Source organism: Prunus dulcis, chromosome 2, assembly GCF_902201215.1.
Source record: "Prunus dulcis chromosome 2, ALMONDv2, whole genome shotgun sequence".
Taxonomy (NCBI): Eukaryota; Viridiplantae; Streptophyta; class Magnoliopsida; order Rosales; family Rosaceae; genus Prunus; species Prunus dulcis.
In genome coordinates this window covers 23,300,314-23,317,633 of record NC_047651.1, presented here as the reverse complement: position 1 = coordinate 23,317,633, position 17,320 = coordinate 23,300,314, and the positions used below count along the sequence as shown (strand labels likewise).

General features: G+C 37.3%; 3 protein-coding genes across 3 annotated transcripts; 1 reads left to right on the top strand and 2 right to left on the bottom strand.

Moving 5' to 3' along the window:
• Window positions 1-3,725: 3,725 nt before the first annotated feature.
• On the bottom strand, window positions 3,726-4,767 carry LOC117620208 (ethylene-responsive transcription factor 2-like). The gene has a single exon (XM_034350348.1). The coding sequence runs from the start codon at window positions 4,648-4,650 to the stop codon at window positions 3,868-3,870; it is 783 nt and encodes a 260-aa protein (XP_034206239.1). The 5' UTR covers window positions 4,651-4,767; the 3' UTR covers window positions 3,726-3,867.
• Window positions 4,768-8,600: 3,833 nt separating this feature from the next.
• LOC117620209 (oleosin 1) lies at window positions 8,601-9,394 on the top strand. The gene has a single exon (XM_034350349.1). The coding sequence runs from the start codon at window positions 8,658-8,660 to the stop codon at window positions 9,102-9,104; it is 447 nt and encodes a 148-aa protein (XP_034206240.1). The 5' UTR covers window positions 8,601-8,657; the 3' UTR covers window positions 9,105-9,394.
• Window positions 9,395-12,459: 3,065 nt separating this feature from the next.
• LOC117619653 (cyclic nucleotide-gated ion channel 2-like) lies at window positions 12,460-15,813 on the bottom strand. Its single transcript, XM_034349650.1, has 8 exons — window positions 15,797-15,813; window positions 15,113-15,710; window positions 14,225-14,450; window positions 13,860-14,037; window positions 13,660-13,771; window positions 13,333-13,569; window positions 13,156-13,242; window positions 12,460-12,939 (listed from the first exon to the last, which is right to left on the bottom strand). Exons 1-8 carry the CDS (start codon window positions 15,811-15,813, stop codon window positions 12,460-12,462), a joined length of 1,935 nt encoding a protein of 644 aa, XP_034205541.1.
• Between the last annotated feature and the right edge of the window lie 1,507 nt (window positions 15,814-17,320).

Here is a 17,320-nt window from a genome sequence, read left to right as displayed (position 1 = left end):
CCTAATTATATTATATTATATGTGTACATTATTTTGGTGACACGGATGGAGCCGACATAGAGACTATGATTTGGATCTTTTCGTTTAGTCAAAACTATACATTAAATATTATGCGATTAATTAGTTGCATTCAAAAGACGTTAAATAATTATATTAAACAAGACATTTGCTAATGTTATTTTATTGGATGTACATATAAAAAATACGTAAATTTGTAGGAAAAAACAAACAAACTATAGGTACAACGTTTACATATACAATTTATACTGCGCCTACAATTTGATTTTAGGTGTGTGTGTGTGTGTTTTTTTTTTCGTTTTTCTTTTCTTTATATATATATATATATATGATAGGTGGAGGAAGGAGCAGCATCAAGTAATGCATGTGATTAGTTCAAAGGAGAGAAAACTAAATTTGTTTGACAAAATAAAAAAGAAAGTCGTAAGATGAGAATTTGGATGTCAATGGGAATATTATGATGTATGTTTTTTTCATTAAACTAAGAATAATGATGGTGAGCCGACTTGATATATGTTTTCATGGCCAGCTGCATGCCGTAACACATTGACAAATACTCGTAATAATTGTGTTGTGTGAATGTAAAAGTTTTACTTAACGCAGCTACAAAAGTTGGTCACTTCTTCTTCTCACAAGCTCCCAATTTCGACTTTCATATATTTCAGAGGCATGCACGATTGACTCGTACAACTCAAAACCAAAAGTATGGGCAGCTGTCATAATAAGCAGGTTGTGCTTGCATGAAGAAGAAGACGGTCGAACAATTGTGGTCGGTTTCGGTTTTTATGTAGTAGGTGGTGACGGCAATCCACATATATATAACAAAATGTGAACATATATTTATGTACGATAACAGAATCATAGGACGGCAAAGTGGCCGGTTTATTTGATATGGAATCCACCAGGAAGATATAACGAAATTAAAATAGAAAAATAACAAAGTTTCCAAAAATTGTAAAAACTTTAAAACTGAATTTCGGACTACTAAACGATCTCGAATGACTGAAAAACCCATACATCATGACGAAGCCTAAATATATATGCAATTTACCCAATTTACCCTTAAGCGTTCGTTGCTCCAACTTCTCTTCAATTGCTATCACCATGTATTCTACATCAAATATTGTGTCAACTATTCATATATCCAGCGACAAATAATACAGGTTGGAATGTGTGGTCGACGTCCATGCCTTAGTTGCTGGACCATCAACGTATGTGAACATAGCCATTACATTATTGCTTGGACATTTCCAAACGTGGGGTCCACCATGCTTGGTATTTAGCTGCTGACTCAAACTTTTCGATGCTTGCCCTACTTCCACAGAAACATTTTCATTCGCGTCAAACTACTGACCTAGATATCTGTGCGTGTAACTCTTAATTTCTATAACGATGACGAGAAAGAGAGGGTTGAATATTGACCAGATTAAACATAAATAAACCTGAGTTCGATGATTTGCTGATCCCGGCGGTGATGAAAGTTCATTTTCCTATACTCTGTTTTGTCCAAACAATTAAAAGTTTTCTGATTAATTAATCACATGCATAAAAAATTGTTTGAATATTCTTACATGGATGGGTTAGTCTTCATTATTGTAAAAATTTGACTTCGCCTGTCCGATGAAATTGGTAGAGATCAAAATAGTTTCTATAGACTATTGCTGTGATTTTGTAGGTTTTCAAGGCATGTATATACAAAGAAAACAATAATGTGATATATATAATATATAAAATATTTCAACAGTCAACTCAAAATGTACACGGGATACTAATCTAGGTGATCTGCATCTCACCCCGGCAAATGTATTAAGACTCCCTTCTATTGAGGGATTCCTCAAATAAATTATTTGAAGGACGCCATTTAGGGTCCCCTACGATTCAAACCATCTATTTTTAAGTCTATATTCATATATTATCCTTGCAAAAAAATTAGACAAATCAGAAACCGTTTCGATATCCAATTGTGTTATACAAAATCAATGAACACAGTGTTTCAAGAAAGTACTAGAATTTCAATAATTCAATTGAGTTGTCAAATGATATCGGATTCGAGTGATTTTTTGTAGAGATGATCTTTGAATGAGTATCTACGAAATAGATGGTTTGGATTAATGAAATACAATACAGAGTGGGTCCTGCAAATGTGTCACTCAAAAAAGCTAATTTAAAAGATCCCTCAATAAAAGCTATATATATATATATATGTGACCCACTTCTTCTCCATGTATATATTCACGCCAGAAACTAATAGACGACATTGTGGTTGGTGAATATTGAAAGTTAAATTGAAACCCAGAAAAAAAAAAAAGAATTATATAGAGTCTCACTGACTTTAGTCTTTATCTTTTAATATTTTTGTAGGAAAAATTTGAAGAGCAGTATGATGATGATGATCGGAAAATTGATGGGTAGGGCAAATGTATCTTCAACACATGTCCCTTTCTGCGTTGGCTTCCCGTGCAGCCTCCAATAAACCTATGTAAAGGTACATTCATCCGGACAGTGTGCTTTTTTGAATGTACAGGAGAAATAATAATTAAGGACCCCTCTAGTTAGACTTTTTGCATAGTTACTGGTTAATCCATACAAATAATTCCTAGAGTTAATTACTTTAGTTACGTACCTGTACTGAGCTCCTGCGATTAGAGATTCCTTGCCATCCCAACCAACCGCCCAATTTAGGGTTAGGTCTTGCGTTCTGGACTCACCCATAGGGTGTGGAAAATGTTTAAGATTCAGAATTAGGGTTTTAATTCTCAGTTTTTAAGTTCAAAATCCAAGAGTTAGAAGTAAATTTTTAATTAAGTCCTTATAAATAAATAAATAAAAGGGCCTCTCATTGCATATATTTGCTAACGGACTAAAGGTCGTTTAAGTGATTCTGAATAGAAAAGAATCACTTTTAGGGAGGAGGTGTTTTTCCCTAAAATCACTTAAAACTACTTAAAATGATTATATATGGAAAAAAAAGTGATTCTCCACAAAAATGCTTTTTCACTTAATCACTCCAGTATAATAATGTACACACGTGTAGTAATATTAAACTAGATAAAAAAATTTCCTTCTTGTGTGGGGCTTGACCTAAAATATCTATTAAAAGCTAGATAATGAATAGTACTTTTTTATAAGAAACTTGTCCAAGATGCAGAAGCCACGCCAGACTTTTGTCCATAACTCTAATGTACGTAAATTAAAATAATATATATATTTCATTAATTTTAGAATGAATTATTTATTTAAATTAAGAAAAGTATTATAATATGGAGAAATCCCACCCACTCTGACGGCCGATTTGGATCTGTGGGAGACAAAAGATGAAGATGACAAATCCCGTTCCCATCCCTACAACAACCTTCAAAGGGATTTCCATGGTGCTTTGTGGGCCAAGTGATTTGATTGATACACTGCACTACACCCCCATTAACGCCCAAAGCTTCTTATGCTCCAATGGCGCACATGAACGATTATTTATTGGCCATTGGGTTTGGTAAAGCTATTTTTAAAGCCATTGGGCTCATCACTTTTTCTTATTGCCATCATTTCTTGGTAAGATCAGAAATGAACAAGAAATTGCATCCTCAGAGACGATTGATTGATCATCGACTTTAATTTTTATTTTTATATATAATTTTATTGTATTTCACTGATGAAACCCGAGCGTAAGTTGTACACTAACACGAAGAAAAAACAGTCATCACTTTTTGGAGTGGGTTTGCAATTGCAATTACTGATCACTTTGTAAATAATTAACAATTACAGATTATAATTACGCCACATTGACCACTTAAAACTCTCATATCATATATCCATTCCCTAGCTAAGCCAGTTCACAACTCATATAATGATCACCTAGCTAACCAATAGTTGCTCGCCAAGTGGCAGCAGACCCATACTGGTCTTCTGCCTTGTAAGACACACATTTGCTTGATGATGATCATGTTCAGCCACCGAGGAGGCTTTGGTCCTCTTAGCAGATTTCGGCGTTGTTGTTGAAGCATCCGCAGCGGCGGCGGCCTCTGCCTCGGGCTCTTTGCGCTTGCCGGTGACTCGTACAGGCGGTGGCTCATTCAAGCCAATCCGGTGGGGGAAATTGAGCAAAGCCTTGGAGCCACGCATGCGGTATGCGGCTCGGTCATAAGCCAGAGCCGCTTCCTCAGAGGTCTCGTAGGTCCCGAGCCAAACTCTAGCTCCATTCTTAGCCGGGTCCCGAATCTCAGCCGCGAACTTCCCCCACGGCCTCTGCCTTACCCCTCTATAATGCCTCCCTCTCGCCACCCCGGACTTTGGCGCCTTATTTTGATCAGCTGCATCAACTACTTGCACTTGCTTCTGATCATGATGATGATGATGTTCAAAGGGCAAGATGATTGGAGCATTATTGACATCATGGTATTGTTGGAATTGGGTGAACAAGTTTGGGAGGGCATTATGGTGATCAAAGGGATCATAGAGGAGGGGCTCGGGCTTGACATATTCGTACAAGCTGTGATCGGGTAACCAGCCGAAGCTAAGAGCGTCGTTGAGGGAGCTGTAGACAATCATGTCCTCCGAGTCATCAACTTTGAATGGCAAATCTCCCCACTGTTCTGTTAAGCATGGCATCAGAGATTGATTATTATCACTCATAATCATGCTTAATCACCGGCTTGTAATGGCTTAATTGCTAGAGAGAAGAAGAAGAAGAAGAAGAAGAAGAAGAAGAAGAAGAAGGATGTATATTTGGAGGTGATTTACGAATTTTGAAAGAGGAGGTAAACAAGAGTTTATATAGAAGCGGGGGAGGGGAGCTACAGAACCTAGATATTACATAAATATCTTTTTCTATTTTCTTATTTTTATTTTTATTTTTTGTAAGAAAATGATTTGTGAGCTTTTTTTTTGAATTTTCTTTCCATTTTTTCTTCCTTTGTAATATGAATGGGAATTTAAAGGTTGACAACCAGTGGGCAAATTAGTTGGGAGAGGGAGGGGAGGAGGGGGTTTCTCTGTGTCACGTGACTATATACGTACGCGAGTGAATGGGTCTAAATGCTGATGTCATGGGGTTCCGTTATCCTTGTGCCAGGTGTATGGATGATAACAGGTTAAATTTCTTTCTTTCCGTCATTTTCCAATTTCTGCATGCGTGTGAAACTGAGACCTGCAAACCAATTTGTCTGTGGAGACCGTGCGATGATTTATTTTCTCTACAAAGAGCTTCAATAATATTTAATTTTCTGGAATAATATAATTTTATGTAATGCTACAACTTACGTCATGAGAAGCAACTAGTCAAATTGCACACTGAAGAAATGATGGGTCTATTGCTCCCCCACCACTAGAGACTAGACTTATAATATCAATTTTAAATTCCTCATTTTTCTTTTTATTTAACAAACCAAATTCCAGAAAATTTATTATTATTATTATTATTATTATTTCATTTTTGCTTTGTTGAGATGAATATCTGATTTTTCTGGTCCGTGTATCGTGCTCGTATCTCTACACTCTGTATATGCCAACAACTTTGGTAGCTTGTTTTAATCAAACATGAAATAGTTTACTTGTTTTTATGATTTTCATTAGGAGGTATATCTATTCAACCATTTTTTAAAAAATCAAAACATATTTGATGAGTGTGGCCATCTGCAAAATATTTGATACTGTTAAAATGCAACCATGTGACTCGTGTAAGTCCAAGTTGGTTAGGTTGTCTATGTCAATTTGAGCTAGAAATCCTTAATAATGAGTTTTCTTATACTCAATCTACCATTAATTTCTTATACCCACTCCTAATAGCATTAAGTGGTACATAACTTGAAGTGTAAGAATTTATATCGAGAATGCTACAAAAACTTGAACAATTTGTTGAGTTCATCCATCTCATCATTCTGATTTCAATCTCTACATATCATTTTCAAATTTGTCCTCTTAATTAATTTAATTTGTCAAACTACGGTGTCCTAAGCAGAAAGTAAAGATTAACAGAAAGTAAAGATTAAGTGAGCTTAAGATGCGTTTAATTTCTACGTGGGAAGACTTGATACAGCTTGACCTAGATGTTGCTAGTCGCCCTTGAATTGATAGGCAGCTCCCAACTGAGAAAGTGAAGGGAACCTTTCTTTCAGCAAGTGAAATGATTTGATTCTGAGATGAAGATCAGTTCACACCTTGAAATAAAATTACATTATGTGGTTTGCTATAGAGATGGTATTGCCTTTGCATACCTTTTTAAAGTTTCGAATTAATTATGAAGTTGACCCAGGATATTTTTTTTAGCATTGGGAGGTAGGTAGAAAAAGAAAAGAAAAAAACATCCACGACTTATTGATCGAAGAAAAATATCAAATTACATAGAACATAATAACTTCATTTTCACTACTAGAAAAGCTCAATATAAGCTGCGGATTTTGATGTTGAACCAATTTTTTACGTATGATATTTTGAGTCAATATACAAGCCTGGGAAAACATGTGCAGACTCCAGCAATTTTACTCCGTTGATGTAATACATTTGAGTACTAATTAATTTAGAGGATGAAGAAAAATTGTTGCTAGTATTTATGAGTGATGATGATTTGTGGGACTTTAAAAAGGGGCTAAATATTGACTAAATGATCACTTTCTCCAAAAACTATATTTCATCCATGGTCTAACTTTTTCCAATTATTGGAAAAACAAGGTCACTTTATGTACCCGGATCATATTACAGACCAACTGAAAAAAATCCGCTTAACATGTGTGACACACTGCACCGTGGTGCAGGGAAAATAAAGTGAAAAATGCACAGAAGAAGTTGATGAAAATTGGTACATGCACAGAAGAAGTTGTCTCTGATTTTCCATCCGAGTCAGAGCATAGGGGGATGGTGGTTGGTGAGCCCTGTTTTCAGTTAATCCAGCCAAATTAACACCACTTTATTCAAATTAATTTGGCATTGGTTTGAACTTGAAATATAACACCACTTGTTTTATGCATATCTGCTTGCTGCCAGACCCGAGTTATAAGTTATAACTACACTTAAATATATAATTAAGTACTTTTTGACAAAAGAAAGTCTTTGTGCTTTTTAGCCTAACTTTAATTTATCTGAGCATTAGAATCAATAGTATAATCGCATCTTAACCAAACTCACTCAGGTAAGTTTTTTTTTTTTTTTTTTTAAAGTAGAGGAAAATTTCCTCTTGCAAACAGTTTAGACACTCAATTTAAATCACCGATAAAATAATTAAATCTTTTGTGAATGTGACATACATATGAGAGAAGAAAAAAAGGTCAAAAGTTATTTTTAGGACCAATTTCATGTTAACCATGGAGGAAAGAAAGTTAGGTTTGGGTGTTTGACAGAGAAAGTTGAAGGGAGAGAGATAGAGAGAGAGAGAGATCTGTATTTCTGTTATGAAAAGTTGTTACAATTCTCACTTAACTAAAGCAATGCTTAATCTGATGTTTATATAGCTGACAACTTCTTCTAAGTAGCCTAACTAACAATTACGAGTTTTACACTGAGAAGCACGTGACCACTCTCCAGCTCATAGCTCAGTTTGCACACCTCAACATCTATATTGTTAACATTTCAAGCCATAATATGAAATAAGGAAAGTTGTAGACTAGTTTTTACTCGAAATTGACGAAAATACTTACTATGTCTTTGAATTTCTACAAATGCAAAACTACAATATGATAATAGAACATTACTCGTTTAGAATAGATTAGTAACGATTTTTGTTTTTTTGTTTTTGCTAAATTTTAAAGTGAAAGGAATCAAATTCAGAAACAAGAAAGAAACACCTGGTCAAAAGATTATCTGCAGACAGCATTAATTTTGATGATCGCGTCTTCTCTTACATTGTGGAATTGATCTTCGTAGTGGAAAGCTTCTTTTTTAAAGGTATTTATTAAGAAAGAGAGAAGGTCAAGGTCATCAAGGAAAGGTTTCCATGAACAACTTCCATTTAAATTAAAAGTAGTCATCTCTACTTTTTTGAACTTGTTATTTCAATTCATAAGAACCGCACTCGCTATAACTTAATTAGGGGAAAGAACTTTTGGATATTGATGCACAACTTTAACCAACTCCATTGGCCTCCCGCAATTGCAAATTCCATGTCCATTTTCTTCAACTTTTGTCCATTTGATACTTCAAAACACGGGCAATTAAACAAGTTGAACAACTTTTCTCATCTACAGTATACAGAGGTGATTAAACACATCCTCTCAATTGCTCAACCAAATCCACAGGAACTTGATTCAAAATGGGTCCAGTCCAGTACGTGATTTGGGTTGGGTTGGACTGAAACTTATGAATTTGAAATCAATTGGGGCTTAGCCCAACTTAATATATAAGTGTAAGATGATGATCATTCTCATCCGATGTCCTCGAACTCTCCACACCCTTCCCAATAATCTCAACTCTCTCTACTCCTCAACAGATCACTCAAATAATGACAAACGACGTGTCGCGAAACGAAGCCAGTTCATTACATGCAGCCCCTGCATGAGAAGCTCCTCAACACGTGCCCTTCCTTCCCTCAACACGTGCCACCCCACCTCATGTCCTCGCTCTTATATAAACCCTAACCCACCAATGCACCCAATATCACCAAGACTTGCACATTTTGTGCTTAAAATCACACCCAAATTTTTCATCAAATTGAGAAAATGGCCGATCAGCACTTCCAGCAGCCCCTTCATTTCCAAGGCAGCTATGGCCAGCAGCAACCGCGGTCTTACCAGGTGGCCAAGGCGGCCACTGCAGTCACCGCGGGTGGCTCCCTGTTAGTGCTCTCCGGGTTGGTCCTTGCTGGCACGGTCATTGCTTTGACCATTGCCACTCCGCTGCTCGTCATATTCAGTCCTGTTCTTGTCCCTGCTTTGATCACCGTGGCGCTGATAACGATGGGGTTCTTGACTTCCGGTGGATTCGGTGTGGCGGCCGTCACGGTGTTGTCGTGGATCTACAAGTACGTCACCGGGAAGCAGCCACCAGGGGCTGACCAACTGGACCAGGCTCGTCATAAGCTGGCTGGGAAGGCGAGGGATATTAAGGACAGGGCTGAGCAATTTGGCCAACAGCATGTTCCCTCTGGTCAGCAACAGAGTTCTTAAATACTATCTGCATGCACTGCCATCAAATCCTTGTAGTTGATCATCAGGCGACAATAATAATTGGAGTTCATATAGATTATCAGGCCCTCCCATTGGTTGTGTGTGTCTGTAATTTCGTGTGTATTGAGTTGTTTTAGTGAATGTGCTTCTGTCTGTCTGTTATTTTGTTAATTTAATGTACGTTTATTTCTGTGTTTTCTCTTGTAACGAGTTGAATATTTGGGACCTTTTTTCCTTCAAAAAAAAACCAATAAAAAAAAAGAAGAAAAAAAAAAAGAGAACGTACGTTATTGTGCATTTTCTATATTTTCCTCCCCTTTCCTGCCCTAATAATATTTGCTTGTGGAATCTGCGCGATTAATGAGCATATGCGCTCCCACCGAAAAACAGGAAACTTTAGCCAAAAGAAAAAGGAAAGAAGAAATTAGGTGTTTGCTTGCTAGCTAGCTAGCTAGCTACTTGGGACTCTGTAATACGTGTCGCAATGCATGGTACTTTGCCAGTGTTTCTTGGATCTTCCCAGAAAAAAGTATTAATTGTTCACCAATTGTTCAAATCTGTTTTGTTACCTCATCGATAATGGATGTTTCAATGTTTGTATTTGTTTCATATAAAGGCATGTACATATTTTACACTGAGATAGATAATCAGAGAGAGTTTAGTAGAGTGGCAGCCGGCCTCCTATTGCTTGCTTTGCTTGTGTAGACACAGGAAGGAAGGCATGGTTCTAATTCCCCGTTTTGTCGGATTTTGGACATGTTGGAGGGTATGGAGAATTCCCTAATTGGTGGGATTGATTGTTAATTATAAAGTATTTATTGTACGTGTGTATGTCCAAACCATAAGTTAAGACTTGTAATCTCGAGTTCTGAAAGAGGTAATTAATTTGTCAAGTTTCTGTGTACCTAGCCAATCGGTCAAACTACAAGGAAATGAACTCCTGATTCTCCAACGGAAGGAAGGAGGATTGGAAGGAGGATTGGGATTTTTAATACAAATTCATGCAAATTGTATATAGATATATATGTGATATGTCACAAACTCAGTTATATTCGAATGATTGAACTGTTCGTATTGAAGACCAAAGAGGCAAACGATGCTTTGATTTAAAGTGGTACACGTGTTAGTTGGATCTGTTTTACTTCATCCATATCCACCATGGTATTCTAAGTATCGCGCGCTTCGTTTGCAACCTGCATTAATTCTACCTCTCCAGTGTTAATATATATATTTTGCAGCGGGTGGGCGAAGGGTAGTTGCGGCTTGGTGGTGGTGGTCGACTCGTGAGAGAGAGAGAGAGAGAGAGAGACAGAGACAGAGACAGAGAATAGGAGGCGACAATAGGTTTTCTTTAAAGTCAGGAAAATAAATAAATGGACCCGACCTGCCTAGGCAGCCTGGCGCCTACCCTTAGGCGGTGTCCTCCGGCCTAGGCGGCCTCTTAGGCTGATTTTTCGATAGCCTTCTTTCTAAATGTACCGGCATTTATCCCGCACCATGGGAAGATACATACCACAAATGTCTGTGTTTCTTAACAAAATCATTACTTTTATATGTCTGATTAATTATCAATTTGTTCGTTTTCCATTAGCCAACTGAAACAAAACTATTCCATTTCAATCCCATTGGTATAAAGTACTGAAAATTTTATTTAACAGCAACATCAAATACTGATCACCTAGTCGCAATATATAATATGCTAGATTAAGGGTTTGACTCAACTGGTTAGTCACTGTTCATTGTTTTTGTTATGAAAATAAGTCATTCTTATTCTGAAAATTTCATTGCATAAGCATCATTAATTCATTTATGCAGCTCTTCTGATCAACTAGATCCACGAATAACTGGGACAGTGGGAGTTGTTTATGTTATTAGGTTCGTTTTCGATTTTGTTCATTTTTTTTAAATATTTTTTTTAATGCAAGCGAGAGTTTAAATTGTTTGAAATAAATCTAATTTATCAAGAGGGGATTCAAATTTGGGTGCAATGGTGCGAGCTCACTACCCTCGCTTATTTATTGTTTCATTTGTTTCGATATAATGGTATAAATTCTTATTAGATCGGTTAACATGTAGTCCTATTTGAAAAAATAACAACACATATGAATGTTGTGGTCGATATACAAATACAATTAGTATTTGTTCTTATGGGGTACAAAATTATACAAATACAAATAGAATAGATGTTTTCAACTTGGAATATCATTTAAAGAAATATTCTTTTTATCTACTACTGGGGGTTTAAAAAGCATTAAAAAATTAACCTAAGGTATCCTGTTTTCTTTTCCAATGAGACAGTAAAGAAAAGTGTCCAACATGCATATAAGTTAATGGAGCTGCAGAAAGAAGACTAAGAGCGAGAGGAGTGAAGGTGAAGACTTTATCAGCACAGAGTGCGAAGCTTCTCTTTTCCATCGCAATGTCCTCTCCTTGACCTCCTCTGTTTCTACTCAGACTTCACAAACAACTTCACTTGAAACACAAAACCAAGCAGAGAAAATGGATGAGTTTGGTCTTCAAGATCTCTTTGCCTCAGAATCTGACCACATCCCCTCACAAAATTCCTTAAGCTGCTCAAAAGACTCAAATTTCTACTATGCATTTCGCCTCGAAGCCATTTCTCTGTTTTTACAGTAAAAAAATGAAATAGAAGAAGAAGAAGAAGAAGAAGAAGAATACTTGTGAGCTCTGTTTCTTCAGTTAATTTCTCTCTTCTTGCATATTGGTCTAAACTTGTCATAGTTTATCAGGCACAATATTCTGTAATTAAAGAGCTTGATTTTCTTGAATATGGTGAAGGAGGCGACAGCGTGAGGGCTAAAAAAAAACTATAATTTTTTTTATAAAAAATAAAAAATAAAAAAAAACCGCCCAGAGCCGCCTAGGCCGAATTTTTATATTTATTTATTTTTTCTGATGATTCTATCGCCTTTGATTTCTGATGATTCAACTCAGATTTTTGACGTTGAGAGGTTTTAGGAAAGTTGCAAATGCCGTTGCTAGAAGCCAGAAATATCGGTTGAATAAGAATCATTGATTCCCTATGCTGTCCCATTTCTTATTCATTCAGGGCGCTCGGCCGGTGCTCCGCGCGTTCAGAAATTCATACAGACAAAAAGGCGTTTCGATCCAGATTCTGCTAGAGGAAATACCTCATTCTCATTGGTCAACAGGTGAAGCCATAGTAGTTTCCGTAAAGTTTTTTTTTTTTTTTTTTTTTTTTGAGTCTGAAGTTTCCGTAAAGGTTAGGCATCCTGGTGTTGGTGAATCGATTAGAATATATTGTCTCTCTTATTGTTGATACACACTGCGCAAGTTGTGCATTTATTTTATGATTAACACACCCAAAAAGGTTCTAGTCAAGATGGTCATGTGGCTTTAGCGACAAAAAGAAAGCAGCATATAGCCGAAGCCGATTCTCAATGTCCCCACTTTGCACCATTATCACACCCCTAGTCCTCATTCTATGACGATGCCAAGCAAGTTGTATGATCACAGCCCCCCACGTTCTCCAATTCGACGAATAATACCTCGCTGTACGTTTGAGCCTTTCGTTCGAAAATTTGTAACGAAAATGATCGATGATGTAGTGAAGACAATTTGCATCCAAACCAAATGCCTCAATTGATTCCATGCAAGTGAATGTTGCTGAAGAGGGAGGAAGTCGACCGCTAAACGGGCGGCGAAGGCACCATGAAAGAAGCTCGTCACCGAAGAAACTGCCAGGTTCAAGCACACTTGTGGCTTGGAACCCTTTGCTGAGGCCTTGACTGCGTTTTATATGTCCACGAACTATGAACATCATTCTTTGTACGGGGTCTCCTTCTCTAATCAACTATGTAGTCATTTCATGCCAAAAAGTAATATAATTAAATGAAGGTATATTACATGTCACAAAACATCATCAACATTAAATTAAATGGAGAAATGCTAAGGTTAGTCGTCTAGAATGTATTAGCAGTAGACAACTATATATACGTATGTATTTACGTAGCAACACTCAAACAATATATATATATATATATATATATATGACGCTATAGTTTCGTACCTTTTCACCCTTGGAGTAGATAATTGGCCGTACAAGATCACAGATGTTGTCAAGAATAACATCTTCTAACTTATGAAATAGCGGTACCTAATAATGATTAATTAGATGAGTAATTTTAGAGAGATACAAAAGGTTGAATAAAATTTGTCACAAAATCAAGGTCACGGAAGGTGTTACCTGCTTGACAAGATCTAGGCAAAGGTAACGCTTGATGTCCCTGCGGAGGCCATCGGGGAAATGCTGGATCAACTCAAGCTCATCTAGCCCTTGCATGGCTGCCCAACTGCAACGTTGAAAATGGCGAACTCTCTTCCTCAAATGAGATGGCAACTGTCTTCGCTTCATCCAACATTCCATGTCCTGATATTTCAACTGCATTTTCGTCTTATTTTCCATCACCGAATGCAGAAATATCTACACAATAATACAACACAACACCATCAACAATCAGCATTAAGTTTTTAATTATTATAATTAACTATGAAAATCTCTGTTCTGGGTGACCTGGATATTTCCAAGCAATGTAATGAAGAGACCCAAGCCCGCAAGCGTTACACAGCAAGAGAATATGAGTTCAAGCCAGTCACTTGTAGGGATAAGGTTGTTGGCAAAGGAGCTGCAAATGAATTTATGCCAAGAGGTATCAAATACAATATGCTTTATGATTAGGAGATTAATTATTAAGTAGATTGATAGGTTATTACCCGAGGTTAATTAAACCCCAATATATGGGGTAAAGGATCCGAACGGCGAGTGTGTTGCCAGCATAGACCACGAGTAGGGGTTTATAAATTCCATACCCAAATGTTGTATCTTCATCCAAGCACATTGTCGTTATCTTTGTGAATGCATTGCCACCAGAGAGCTTTCCAGTTGAAAAAACTTGTTTTGAGCAGTAGATAGAGAGGTTACAGTTTCTACTTGCTTCACACTGTTGCTGGAGACATGACATTACACGCTGTGTTGCAAGCACATGCCAACACCCTCCTGCAATCTGAATATAATAAACCAACACAGCTTCATTAGGATTGGAATTAGTATATATAATATAGGATTAGAGCAGGGTTACGTACGTGTGAGGCGGTTAAGTAGGCAATGACGTTGAGCTTAAAACGCCACCAAATGTTGCCGTATGCAAAGATGTAGCCTGTGACCTTCTTGAGTCTTTTGGCCAAGTAAACGCTGTGGTAGAGCTTGGGGATGAATTGAAACAGGAAGGTTACTAAGAGGGTCGTCATTATCAGTCTAGTCTTTTCCTCTCTAAGCAACCTTGGCACAATTAACCAAATTACGGTCTGCAAAACAAATACATATGAAATTTGAGAGTCAAACTTTGAAACTTAGATAACTGGACTAAATTTTTGGGTGTTCTGGTAAACCATGTGGCTGGTGTATCATCCAATAAACATAGGACATATAGAATATTTTCAATATGCAGCCAGTCACAAATCATAAAAAACAATACAGTAAGTTGAAGAATAATTCCACATGTCCTCTATGTATTGGATGGTAAAAGTCACATGGTGTACCCATAACATATAAAAATTGTAGATAAACAACAAGAACCTACCTGTATGGAAGAATCGAGAACTTTAGCGAATAACACTAGCTAAGTAAAATTATCATAAGATGTACTCTACCAAATAAATAGAGCAATGTTAGGTTTAATTACCACATATCTAATGGCTAAAAAGAAATTACCACATATCTAATGGCAAAAAAAAAATTACCGCATATCTAATAATACAGGTGAGGCCAACTCATACAAAGGAATCTCACTTATATACCTGCTGATATGAAAATATGACACAAATAATAGCACGTATTAGTTCCATTTCATGCCATCATTACCAAAATTTTCATGAATTTATCATAATCCCATAATTTTCAAGTGATTGAGAATTGAAATCTTTCTGGAAAATAAAAGGATTAATTGAAATGAAATGAAGGGGGGCACCTGAGGAATCGGTAGAATGACAAAGGCATCGAGCCAAAAGCCCCTGAGGGACCGCATGTAATGAAGAGAAATATCACGTGAGTCCCACACTAGCTTCCCGCACCCAATCACCATCGACTCCCTCGACACGTAAGCCAACTTGAACTGAAGCAAGATGTGGGCCACGTGCAACGCGTCCAAGCAGGTACGAACGACGGTGACGACGAGGGCAAGCGCCACGTCCATGTAAAAGCAGGGAGCCCCAATCTGGCTCAGCGCCATGACGTAAAAAAAAAGAGGATCAACGGCGATGGACAGGCCGCGTGCCATGAGCACAATGCGGTTCCACCTTTTGACGCTGCTGCTACGTGGGTCAATGGCGCGAGGCCGGGTGAGGTCCTGAGGGCGGCATTTGAGGTCCGTCGGGGTCATGGAAGACCCGGCGGTGCGCTCCCACCGGAGTTGAGGTTGGTGGGTCGGGTCGCAGCGGGTGGAGTGGAAAACCGGAACTCCAACCTGAGTGCAAGCGTAGCATTCTTTGGAATTGAAGATTGGGCCTTCCTGGTCGTCACTGTCATTAAAGTTGTTAAAACAATGCTCAACTTGATTCAATTTCCACCTGAAAATTCAACCAAAAAGCACCGATAGAGTAAGAGCAATTGTAATTCTTATAAGAAGAAAAATTGATGATGAATAAAATGTTACCTTGGGAGAGAGGGCATGGCTGAAGATGAAATGGGGATATATTTTTGGAATGAAATGAAAAAACAAGGGGAGGGGATATAATGGTAAAATTGGGAGGATATAATAAGTTGAGGGCACGTAGCAGAGAAGGAAGGTGGCGGTGGCGAAGTGGTGATGAAGCGGGTAGAGGTTGTCGGGGAGTTGGTTTAGTTGGACCGGGGGTGGGGCCATGAACGCAGTCCATGTCAGCATATATATAGAGCATTTTATACAGAGGATGAGATGAGAAACGTGAGGGGGTTTTGGGTGTGTAGTGCATGCATGAGTTACAAGTTTTGATATTATATTTCGTCCATGTCTGCAGCTGTCAACTCGAACGTTACATGCATATATATATATATATATATATATAAATATATATACACAGTTGGACTAGCTTCACTAGATGCGTCAACTAGTAATAACTTTGTGTTTGTGGAAGAAGTTTTTGTGCAGAGAATCAAAGGATTAATCTATTACAATTAATTCGTAATATCAATATTCGTTTTACTCTTTGATAAAACAAAACTCTTACTCGCAGTTAGTATCTACCGTAAAAAACCTAAAGCTTATGGGATACATTCAGTACAATTAAAAGGAATAAAAAATCCACACATACGCAAGTTAGTGACAACAACTACTAATCCAAAAGCAAAATAAGAAGAAACATCCTAAAACAGATTTAAAATGCACCCAAAAAACACCTTAATCTAAGCCTAGTTTGAATGTTCCAATGGTAAGACCACGTTCGAAATAAAGATGGTGGTCGCCTAGCCCGAGCACTTTAAATGATAAAATTGTGCGCTAAGAAATGCTTGTCGCTTAGTTTGACTATTCAAATGGTAAGATCACGTGTAAAAGAATTGCTTGTCATTTAGTTAGATCATTTAAATGGTAAGATCACGCTCGAAAGAATTATTACCGTTTGACTCGAGCATTCAAAAGGTATGACCGAACGTGAAAGAATAGTTTGTCGCCTAGTTTGATTATTCAAATGGTAAGATCGTGTATGAAAAGGAATCATTTGTCGCTAGTAAAGATCATTTTTGGTAAGATCACAAGCGAAGAATGATTGTCGCATGACTCGAGCATTCAAAAGATAAGATCAATTGTGAAAGAATAGTTTGTCGTCTAGTTTGATTATTCAAATGTTAAAACCACCCGCAAAAGAATCATTTCTCACATAGTTCGATCATTCAAATTGTAAGATCGCGCGCGAATGAATGGTTGTTGCCTAGTCTGAGAATTTAAATGATAAAACCGCGGTTGAAATAGCGGTTGTCGCCTAGTATAAGCATTCAAATGGTAAGACCACGCAAAAGAGGACATAAATCAAATTATAACTTAAACCACACGTAATATAAGATTTTACCTCAATGTTGTCGCACAAAAAAATTTCCCTCGCCAAGTTATTTTTCAATAAACATTATATCTTAACCATTTAATCGTAAAAATTCAAAATTCAACTATAAGTGCAAATTTTATCTGTCTAATTAATTTAAAAGG